The sequence below is a fragment of the Heterocephalus glaber genome, unplaced genomic scaffold (assembly GCF_053883595.1).
Source record: "Heterocephalus glaber isolate CG9 unplaced genomic scaffold, H.glaber_assembly_v1.0 deba00001673, whole genome shotgun sequence".
In the NCBI taxonomy this organism is placed as follows: Eukaryota; Metazoa; Chordata; class Mammalia; order Rodentia; family Bathyergidae; genus Heterocephalus; species Heterocephalus glaber.
The window spans coordinates 24,035,587-24,047,396 of NW_028258410.1; the positions used below are offsets into that span (position 1 = coordinate 24,035,587).

The 11,810-nt window shown below is 42.5% G+C and overlaps 1 protein-coding gene across 1 annotated transcript; it reads right to left on the reverse strand.

Annotated features, from left to right (window-relative positions):
• Positions 1-5,463: 5,463 nt before the first annotated feature.
• On the reverse strand, positions 5,464-10,856 carry Srsf6 (serine and arginine rich splicing factor 6). The gene is made up of 6 exons (XM_004858215.3): positions 10,599-10,856; positions 10,227-10,375; positions 8,856-8,980; positions 8,518-8,726; positions 8,343-8,426; positions 5,464-8,247 (listed from the first exon to the last, which is right to left on the reverse strand). The coding sequence occupies exons 1-6, from the start codon at positions 10,703-10,705 to the stop codon at positions 7,890-7,892; spliced, it is 1,032 nt and encodes a 343-aa protein (XP_004858272.1). The 5' UTR covers positions 10,706-10,856; the 3' UTR covers positions 5,464-7,889.
• Between the last annotated feature and the right edge of the window lie 954 nt (positions 10,857-11,810).

Consider the following 11,810-nt stretch of genomic DNA (forward strand, 5'->3'; position numbering starts at 1 on the left):
TCACACTGAAATTTAGGCTCTCAATATACCCTCTTCCTCTACTCATTACCCAGAACAAGAGATGAAACATCATCTGCTTTAAACTCTTGACAGAGGACTTGAGCTTTTCTCTCTCCCTCTTATCTCCCTTCACCTCCCTTCCTTTTTTTCCTCCTTCAGTACTGCGGACTGAACCCAGGAGCCTGTGCAGGCTAGGCAAGTGCTCTACCACTGAGGTATATCCCCAGCCCTTTTGAGTCCAGACAGGGTCTTAGCAAATTTCCGAGGCTGGTCTCAAACTAGAGATCTTCTTGCCTCAGGCTTTTGAGTGGGTGTGATTACAAGTGTGACACGATGCCTAGTGTAGTTTCCTTTTTAATCCCCCCATCCCTTACCAGAAATAGCACACAAGTTAGTTGTGGAAGCATCTATTAGGGCAAGAAGGTCAGGTAGTGTTCTGCTTTGAGGTTAGAGCAAACTTGGAATGCTGTCTCTCCAATGGACTCTACTCTGCAGGACACTCACAAACCCGAGTACAGGACAATGAGATGACCAGGGTATTCAAAACTGCTGCAAAAAAACCTCTCCAAAAAACCAAAACTGCTGTGCAGACAGAAGACAGGACCCTTCAGATGATCAGAAGGTAACATTTGTGTGGTCAGAAGCAGAATCAACAAAATCAGTTTCCCAGCTCTGTCCAGTCCAACAGCCCATGACAAAACAAGTAATGTGAGTACCCCAAGGGCCAAGATTTGTGGTTGCTAAATAAATTTCCAACTAAAAATAACTAGGCTCCTTGGAGAAATGGCTGATTTCAGATCTGGGACTGAAAATCTACATGATAAGCCTGGAAATCACAGTATACCAGAAAACATGGGAATGGACAAATTTAGGATTGTTTCAAAAGAACTCAGGAGGCAACTGAGTTGAGTCTTGCCAAGTGAAGACTGAGTAAGGCAATGATGGTTAAGAATAATACATTGAGGGCTGGAGATTCAGCTCAGTGGTTTCGCCACCTGCTGTGCAAGCACAAGGGCCCAAGTTTTCGATCCCCAGTACCAAAAAAAAAAAAAAAAAAAATAATAATACATTGAAATGTTTAAAACCATGAATTTGTGGCTTGATAATCTAGGCAAAAATCAATGGCTACCACTATATGTCTCTCTTTTTTTTTTGGTACCAGGGATCGAACTTAGGTCCCTGCGCTTGCGCAGCAGGCAGCAAAACCACTGAGCTAAATCCCTGGCCCTATTTTTTTTTTTTTTTGGTACCAGAGATCGAACTCGGGTCCTTGCGCTTGCAAGGCAGGCGGCGGAACCACTGAGCTAAATCCCTGGCCCGGCTACCACTACAATAAAAAGGCAAGACACCTAAGTAGTTGCCTTGAAAAGAAAAACATACATAAGCTGGAACTTGACAAAGATGTTGGACTAGTTTCCTACTTTTGCATGCATTAGAACCACCTGGAAGCTGGGCATCACCTGTCTCTGATTCAGCTGAGTCCAAGACAGGACCTGAGAACTTACATTATCTTTTTTCTTTTTGGTAATACTGGGAAACTGAACCCTGGGTCTTTGCATAAAAGCTACCCCTCCACCCCTGTCCATTTATATTATTGAGACAGGTTTTTTTTGGTACCGGGGATCCAATTCGGGACCTTGCACTTGTGAGGCAGGTGGCGGAACCACTGAGCTAAATCCCCAGCCCAAGACAGGGTCTTGAGAAGTTGCTAAATTGCCAAGGTTGGGGTCAACCCTGGGATTTTCCTCTTGGTCTCCCATAGCTGAGATTACAGGCATGCATCACCATGCTTAGCAAAGTTGAACTTCTAATATATTTTGAGGTGATGGTGAAGATGCTGGTCCAGGGACTTTACTTTTGAAAACAAATGCTCTAAGTTTATTAATTTACAGGAAATGCAGGGGAAAAAATAGACTAATGACATGAAATCAAATAGCAAAATCAAGACTTCGAAACTGCAGAAGTGTACTGGCTTCTTTAATACATTGCAAGGGAAAAACAGGGAGACTAGATTTAGACTTCAGATATCTTTTAGACATATACATTAATGCACCTATAGAAGAAATGCTAGGGTGGCTCATCATACTATACCCTCTTCACTGGTGTTTGAAATTCTGATAAAAGTACAGCAATGGGGGCCGGGGATTTAGCTCAGTGGTTCCGCTGCCTGCCTTACAAGTGCAAGGACCCCAGTTTGATCCCCAGTACCCCCACCCCCCCAAAAAAAGTAACAGCAATGTATTTAGTACATCCAGGCCATTCATGAATACTGTCCCTAGAAAATAGGGACAGTAGATACACTTTACTAGGTCACCACATTCAGCAACCCTGACTTTTTCTCAATTGGCTAGGGCAGAGTTAGGGTTTAGCTATTCTATTTACAGTGTAAGGTAGCTAGTATACAGTGACTGTGCAAAGTGCTTTGATAATAGCATCTACTTTTCACAGTATTAGAAGGCAGTGTTTTATAGATGAGGATGCAGCCTATTTTCTCTTCCTTATTTCTCTTATGCAAATGATGCTTCCCAATGCCATTCTGACCCTAGACTAGCAATCTCTTGCTTTGAGAGTAATGACACTCAATCTCATGCCATCAAAGCTTTCCCCTTTCATCTCCATGACTGGCTAACAAAACCTTTCATCCTTATTCTTGGAAATGTGCCCCAGGGGAAGCACTTCCTTTACAGACTGTCAGCAAATACAGTGGGTACCTCAGATCATGGACTTAAACTCTTTCCAGGATTCTGGTTGCAAACTGAATTGGATGAGAACTGAATCCAATCTCCCCATAAGGCCAACACTGAACCTAGCCACTGAATTTGACTGTTTGCAACCAGAATCCATGGAAAGAATTAAGTTCATAAACCGAGGTATCACTGTATAAATACCAGCAATAAATGTCCACAGTAGGTATCTAAGTAGGCATTCAGTAGACTCATAATGCCTTTACAAAGCATTAATTATGAAGCGGAAAAGTGACTACAGTGATCCGTGTTATTAGCATGGGCCACTGGCTATAATGCATTAAGTCTCATGCTTATGATTATTTCTGCCAAAAAATGCAGCCATGTATGTATGAGAAACCCAAACTACTGGAAATTCTACCAAATAACTGTCTTTTACTCTTCTTTAAACATAACAAGGATAAGAAAAAGGCTCAGAACACACCCGATTTAGACTAAAAAGTTTAAATATTGCTGGGTGTGGTGGCACAGGCCTATAATCCCAGCACTTGGGAGGCTGAGGCAGGAGGATCACTAGGAGTTTGAGGTAACCTGAGCTGCATAGTGAGACCCTATTAAACAGTAAATATGGACCAAAGATTAAGCAATATCCTATTGATGCTAACTTTCTGATTTTGATATAATACCCCTGGTTCCTAGGGAGAAAAAAATCAGCCTTCCACCTGCTTGTTCTTATTCCCTAAATAACTATTGTCATATGTTAACAACTGGAATGTATTTTGAACAGTGCATTTGCTAGGTGACATCACCATGCGCACACTGTTAAGAATACTTAACTCAAACTAAGTTGACTATGCCATCACCAAGTGAGAAAAAATCTCATGGGACAATTATATGCAATACACCACTGAATGAAATGTGCTATGCGTGACTATTGACACTGTATTAGGTATATCTAGAGGTAAAAGTATATGGGAGAATGTGCTAAGGTTTATATGAAAATACCATGGCACTTAAACACTGTGTAAGGGATCAGAGTATCCAACTGGTGTCTGAGGGAAGGCACCTTGGCACCAATTCTCTCTGTACACAGAGGGGCAACTGTACATACTTCTTTAGGGATATAAAAACACAGTATTTCCAACTTACTTTCACCACTAAGAAAATCATGTAAATGAAGAAATGAAACAAAGTAAATAAGGAAATAGTATATAGTTCTTTGTGCTACACCTGCAATTCTTCTCCAAGCATGAAACTGTCAAATGCAGCTAAAACGTGTATTTTCTAACACTATGATCTAATATCTCTAGAGCTTTTAACAAGGGGAACTATCTGAAATAGGCACTGAACTTTAATGTTTATTTTTGTACCGGGGATTGAACTCGACTTTGTGCTTGGGAGGCAGGCACGGCACCACTGAGCTAAATCCCCGGCCCTGAACTTTTAATGTTTTAAAGAACTGAATCAGCCTAAAAAAAGCTTCACACTGTACTACACAGACCCTCTTAGAATATATGGTGTGTGTATACATATATATATGAATATGTGGTACATGGTAAATATACAGGTAAATATATGGATGTAACTAACATTCACTTACACATATAAGCATCTTGCTGTAAGAGCCAGGCATATATAAATTATTTGGGATCTTAGCAAATTGGTACACATCATTCAAGGGATATAAATGTGTAGTGATCCCTTGGTTCATGAACTTAATTCTTTCCATGATTCTGGTTATAACTCAAGTTAGTCAGTTGAAGGCTCAGGTTCCTGTACACAGCCTTCAAAGTCTCCAGTATATAGGCAGATCTCGAAAGACACTCGCCTAGGATTTCTCAATTAACCCCACACAGGAAAGAATGTTGCAATGTTCCCTTCAGAATTCTTTAAGGATTAAATCTGTATCTGAGATGATCTGGAAGCACAAGCAGCCAGCACTTAGGTCATAACCCAAGTTGTATGTATACCAGGCCAGCTGTAACTCGAGGGTTCACTGTACTAGGCAAGTACTCCAGCCACTGAGGTATATCTCCAGGTTTAGAATGTTTTCATAAAGTTAAACCAGAACTTAAGAATATGAAATTCAGGCCAGGGATTTAGCTCAGTGGCACTGCGCCTGCCTCAAAAGTGCAAGGTCCTAGAGTTCAATCCCCAGTACTGCAAAAAAATAAAAAAGAAAAAATATAATTCTCCACGAGGTTCCACCACCATGTATCTAAAATTGCATGCATGGAGAATGAAGATGGAAAACAGGGCCAAGAACAAGGCTGAGTAATGAAAATATGAAAGTACTGAAGTAGAAACTGCCAAAGTTTAGTGTCTAAAGTCCAGAACTAAGGATGTTAGGGCTTAGGAAATGATTAAAGGTTCCTGGCTTATTTGAAGAAGAAACAAAAATAACCAAAACCACTACAGGGTAGAATGGGTACATGTACGAAAACAAAGCAAGTTAATAAAAGATTAGTATATTTAATCCTTTATAATAGCAGCTATTTATTATGGTACTGTTCTAAGTATTTTTATAAGTTTTAATTTTCACAGCCTATGTTTTATCTTTATCATTTCAAAGGATGAAAATGAAGCACTGGGAATTAATAATTTGCCCAAGATAAACCATCTACTATGTTGATGATCCCAAACTCTTGTTTCTGTATAACTGAAACAAGATTCTTTTCTCATAACAAGAAATGGCCAACCAATGGCAACTCCTACGCAAAATCCCATTGGCTAAGAATTTCATGCTAAGTGGAAATACACAATAAATTCAAAACAAGCCTTTCCCTCAGTAAGCATTTTATTGAAGTAAATGCATAAAATTGGTTAACAAAGTGGAAAAAAGAAGATCCAAGATGAGAGGTGGTAACAAAGGATTGGGAACATAAAAGCTGAAGTAGGACTCTAAACTGGCCATAAAGGCTCTGTGGCAAATCAACAAAACACTACTGAGTGAAAGAAATGGGACTCCCAATGCTCCTCACCTCCCTTGTGCTATCAGATCAACACTGCACCCAGCCACTAAACAAAAATGTGAGGCATGTTGCTAATTCTCAGACTACTCACTAGTTAGCAATAGCATTTTAAATTAGTCAACTGTTTTCTTAAGTAGGCCAATGTTATACATACGGTGGTTCAGTGCATCCAATGACTTAGATCTATAGATATGAAATAGATTAAAATTTTAATAATTGGTCTTTACCATTACTAGAAAAAAATTTATGTAAGCATGTACCTATACAATTACCCACTTACTGAGGCAGCTAATGATGTAGTCATATGCCTCTTACCTAATGGAACAGAAAACCCAGATGAGGATGATACTCTTTTAGAAAGCCAAATTTCATTGTAATATTGCCCTTGCCTCCTTTTAAAAGGCTGTGGCTCAGTAAGCTTTTATGGGTCTTTCTCTGAAAAAAAGAAAACTTTGGTCAAAGCCAATCTTTTCTGAGTTATCACTTCTAGTCTTTGAACAGGCAAAATAAAATTACAGACTCCATTTCTTTTATATTCTAAGCTTATGTTGAAAAAATAAAACCATTTCTAATAAACCTCTACATAAATGAAGTATCAAAGAAAACATAACAGAAGCAGCATCAACCTTATGGTGCACTATAGCCCCAAAGTGAGGCTTTTAAGATTTTTTTCCAACAGAAAACCCAGATAGGAATTTCTTAAAAACCAGGTTTTCACATCACCAAGTACTCCCAACTGACATCTATTTAGATCCTTGGCTCACTTTATTCAATCAACCTCATTTTATTACTGTATCTTCTGATTATTTTGTACTATGTATCAACCTAAAATATCGTGCCATTGACAATCCAGCTCTTAGCACTTTACATAAAAGATAGGTCCTAGAAGTTATTGGACCTGAACCAATTCACCTAAACCTTGACTTCAGACTACAGCTACTTTCTAAAAATGAAATTATTTAAAAGCACCCTAATCACTTCTTGAACTGCAATCTAAAGTATTTACGAATGGATGTATGGATTAACCCAATAATTCGTACAAATTTGCAGTATAATTTGATTTCCACAGTATCCATTATACTTCATTCATAATAAAGCACAAATAATTGACTTTATGTAGTTCATTGTGTAAGCCAATCACAGGAAAGTATAAAATTTACAAGGATGAGCCAAAAAATCATCACTAACTACCATGGAGACTGATTATTGGGAGTTATTTTAATTACCAACTGACTTATCAAACGATCTGTTAAGTGCCTGTTAAGTATAAGGATCTTTCAGCAGAAAATGCATTATGTGCTGTTCCACTTTGATACATTAAATTTCTAAGAACTGCTACTTCCATTTTTACATAACAAGTGTTAAAGACCACCAAACCATACTCTAACAACACTAATCACATTGACCACTTCCAGAACATGGGATTACCAGCTAAACAAGATCCCAAGCACTAGGAGCTATCTCTTAAAGAGTTCAAATTGTAAGCTTGAAAACAGTTTTGTTATTTAAAATCTATCAATTTAGGCAAAATTATGTAACAGATCAACTACAAAATACCTTTTATTTTTAACTCAGCTTGTTAGAGGGGCAGATAAAGACTTTGGCAAATTTGATTAACAGCACAAAATAATGTTATCCAAACTGAATAATTTATTGCTGGTCTGAGGCTTGCCTTGTTATACACTTAAGTAGAATTTACACTGTTTCCACAAATACCAGATATCAACATTTAAAGAATTTAATAGTGACCTATTCAATAAGGCAATCATCTTGGTAGCAAACTTTTATTTAAATTTTACATAACTCAAGCTTTATAAAAAGCTAACATAATTGAAAATTGGGTTCTCCCTCTAAAGCCTTAAGTATCCAAAGCTTGAAACGGTTAATTTAAAAATAAGCAAACAAAACAAAAAACCCCTGCAGCAGATCCTGCTGAAATACTTTAAAAAAAAAAAATCTAAATGAGCTTAATCTTTACAAAAGTTATTTTAGCTCAAAAGCTATAAAATCAAAGTTATCTTAATTCTACAAAGAAGGGAGAGGGTCTTTAACTTCATGCCACCATTTTAGAACCTCATCTTTTTCATCAAATTTGGCCACAAATCAAATTTCCGTGTGCCCCTGTTCTCAGGAGATCCTCTTGCAGAAAAGGCCAAGTACAAACATGGAAGAGTAACTGCCTAAGCAAGTAGGAAAGTGTTCCATAATAGTGTGCAAAGAACAGAGTTCTGGATTAATCTCTGGAACTTGATCTGGACCTTGACCTTGAGCGAGATCTAGACCGGGATCTCGAAGCTCTTTTTGGTGGAGGGGACACAGACCGAGCCTTTGAGGGTGGCACAGGTACAGGTGAATGGGAATGAGACTGGCTTCTTGATCTGGATTTTGACTTTATATCACCTTTTCCATTTTCTTTGGGGGACCGGGATCGGGACCGAGACCTGCTTCGGGATTTCTCATACTCATCCTTAGATCTGCTTCGAGAGTGTGAATGGGAGCCCCGATCAGACTTGGGCTTAGATTTGCTCTTTGATCTAGATTTCCTGCCTTTTGACCGAGAACGTGATCGACCTTTGCTCCGTGACCTGGATCTGGACAAAAGAGCCAGATTTGTTTCAGTATCTTGGCAACATACATGTAACTCCAGTTGTATTCAGAAAAAAAGCCCCAATACTACGTTATTTACCGGGAGCGACTTTTTGAGACACTTCGAGATCTACTGCGGCTGCTCCTGCGACTCCTACTCCGCGACCTTCGTCTAGACCGTGATCTATAGAAGGAACACAATGAAATCTTAATGTCAAACAACTGAAAAGTATTCAAGTACTTTCTTCCTCCCCTCCCCATGTCTTTCAAGTTACCTAGATCTGCTTCCAGAGTATGACCGCCTATGGCTTGCTCTTGGCTTGTCTTCAATAAGCCTAATATTTCTGCCATTTATTTCTGTACCATCCAGTTTATCCAAAGCACGCTTCATGTCAGAGTAGGAGCGAAATTCAATTACACCCTCATTTGTGCGTTCTTTGTGTGCATCTGCATAGGTGACTTCACCTGCTTGCCGCATGAAATCCTAAAACAATGAGACTGGTCAGATCCAGAAATCTAAATAAAAATATATACTGGTTTTATTTTAAAGGGAAAAAGTTTAAAAGCCTATCTTTCAAGCATTAATCATTTTACCTCGAATTACAGCACATACCTTTAAATCTTGCCAACTACAACGACTAGAAAGATTTTCTACAATAAGTCTGTATTCTGTACGAACAGGTGGTCCATATTTGTCTCTGCCAGAGGTTCTCCGACTGCTGTATCCACCTCCACCACCTTTATCATACGAAGGGAACAATCAGATCCTTTGTAATGATAGGGGTGCATGTTTTCGAAAGTTAGTACAAACACATCAACTTTCATTTACTGGAGTAGGACTTTGCTATTATACTGCTAAACCTTCGATACATTTGTGATTTGCCATACATTAAATTAAGGGCAAGTCAAACAGACTAAATCCAACTAAACCTTTCCTACAATCTGTTAGAGAGTGACTGCTCCTTTATTCAATTTACCTCGCTAAGTTTTATTTTACAGAACATTGTAAAATATAAAACTTAACTGATTACATGCATTTCTACATTTTACAAAAATGTTTACTAGTTACACTAAGTACTTACATCACAGTGTGAGGTTTTTGGTGGTGGTTTGGCCACAAAACACGCAAGGTAACAGTCACCTAGTTCAGATTAACCAGTTTTGTCTAACCCTTGGAATCCTCACCATCACCCTGCGTCTAATGGCAAAAGGCTGCTGTCGTCATGGCTTCCGGTAAGGTCAGCCAAAGGGTCATAGGGCAAGGGTCACACAATGTATGGAAAAGCCAAGGCCAATCAGGAAAGGCAGTCATCTTAGCCTCAGTGGACACAGCCTCAGCCCCATTGGTCACTTTCAAATTGAAACATCAAGGACTTGTTAAAAAGTTTGAATTCAACATGCAACAATTTCAACATCAAACATTTAACATAGCCAAAATCCCCCCAACCTCCTCCCCAAAACATGCCCCAACTAGTTTAAATACAGCATAAAGCTCATTTAGATTTACTTTGTGGTATAATACCACATTACTTTAAAATAGCATTTTTGGCCCCCACTAACTTCATAACTCTGAAGACCTATCCTGCAAGCTCCTCCCCTCCCCGCCCCGTTGTCCCCCACCTCCTCCCCAGTCTGCCCACAAACTTCTACATATCTAACTACTGCACTGACAGGTAAGCAAAGGGGATACAAATACAGTCATCCCTTGCTTCCAACGCGGGCAGAACCCACGACAGTGCCAAGGAGGGCCCAGCAAAAGCCACCCCCTCCCATTGACCAAAACCCCAAACCCAATCCCCGCGCTCCAGTGTCCCATGGCCATCCCAGGCAGGCGTGAAGGAAGCAGGGCCCGGAGATACCGGGTGAAACAACCCCCGGCCCCCCTCCCGCCTGCCCGGGTTGGGAGGCCCCACCCCACCCACCCCAGAGCCTGCGCCCACCCCTCAGGTCCCAAGGACGCGGAGCGCGCGGGGGTGGGACTCACTGCGGCTTCCGTAGCTGTAGCCGTCGCGATCGCGACGTGGGCCCCTGGCGTGCTCCACGATCACGCGCTCGCCGCAGAGCTCTTTGCCGTTCAGCTCGTAAACGGCGTCGTCGGCGTCGCGGGAGTCCTCGAACTCCACGAAGCCGTACCTGGGGGCGGTACGCGGGCCGGACACCGGCGGAGGCGCGTTAGCCGGAGGCGAGCGCGTGCGCGCGCGCACCCGCAACCCAGCTCGCACCCGCGGCGCCAGGTCGCCGCCATTTTGGAGGCCCTGCCACGCGGCGCCGCGGCCTTAGCTGCTGTTTCAAGCAGTTCCTCCGCCACCAGTCCCGGGGGGCTGGGAGCGGACGCGGACGCCCAGGCCCGACTCACCCATTTTTGAGGTCTACTTCGAGTAGGCGGCCGTAGCCGCTGAAAAAGCGCTGGATGTCCTTTTCCCGGACATTGTAGCTCAGGCGTCCTATGTAGACGCGCGGCATATCCGTGGCGAACGGATTCCCGAAGGCTGGTCCTCCAACGGCAGGCCAAAGACAGGAGCCGCGGTGCGGGTGCGGGGACGGCGAGAGCCCGAACACGCGCCTCACACCGCAGCGGTGGCCGAGTCCAGCCACACAATGGTGTGCGCGCGCGCTAGGGGTACGCTATATGGGCGGCCTGAGGGCGGGGCGGGGTCGGGGCCCGCCCCGTGACGTCAGCACGCAGTACGTACCCTCCCCACGTCGCGCGCTGCGCTGTAGAGTGACTGGTGAGTCCCTGGCGCGCGCGCGCGCGGGGTGGGGGGGGTGATGAGGTGCGACTTTGCTTCCAGAATTTTCTTCGACCTTCCCCACCATCTCTGTAAACAAAGTACAATATCCCGTACTCTAGTCGTGGACTCGCTTTTGAATAAACTGTTCCCGCGTGATCTCTCCGACTGGAGCTTGGGAGGAAGCCTAAAACAATCCCCGTTTTTCATTGGTTCCCGACGTTGGTGTACTAGACCACTGGTTTCTGATTGGTCCATTAAAACGAGGCTGCGACTCTGCTCCACCGATTGATTCATGCCGGTTTTTGTGGAGATGGTGGTCTTGAGCACAGGCGGTTAACCCGTTTTACAAATCTGAAAATTATGCTCCGAGGTCGTGGTGACTCGGCCAGTGTCGTGCTGCGAGTGCAGTCCTCCCGGCTTTAGTCCTTCGGGGTCTCACAGCCTACACCGCTCTCCTCTCCACTCTCTCCATGGGTCTTGCTTGGAGCACTGGCATTTGTAGATTGGAGTGCACTTGGGAGTCCCACGCTCTCTGCGGTTGCACACAAAGGGAGTATGGCCAAAGCCCTTGGCACCAAAAGCGGGTGCCTGAGAAGATTGCCCGAGACCTGGCAGCCCTCCCACAGCAATGGGCTCTTTCTCCCCTATGGAAAGTCCCCTGTATCGAGTACTATCCTTATCCCCTTTGATTTGGAAAGTACTTATGTGGCACAAATACACATTGTGAGTTTATCAATAGATGCCATTTAAAGCTGCAGAACTAGGTAATTCCAAAATAAGTGAAGAGCAGAAGACCCATGGCCATGCCCACCAGTACTCTGAAATTTATTTAAGTA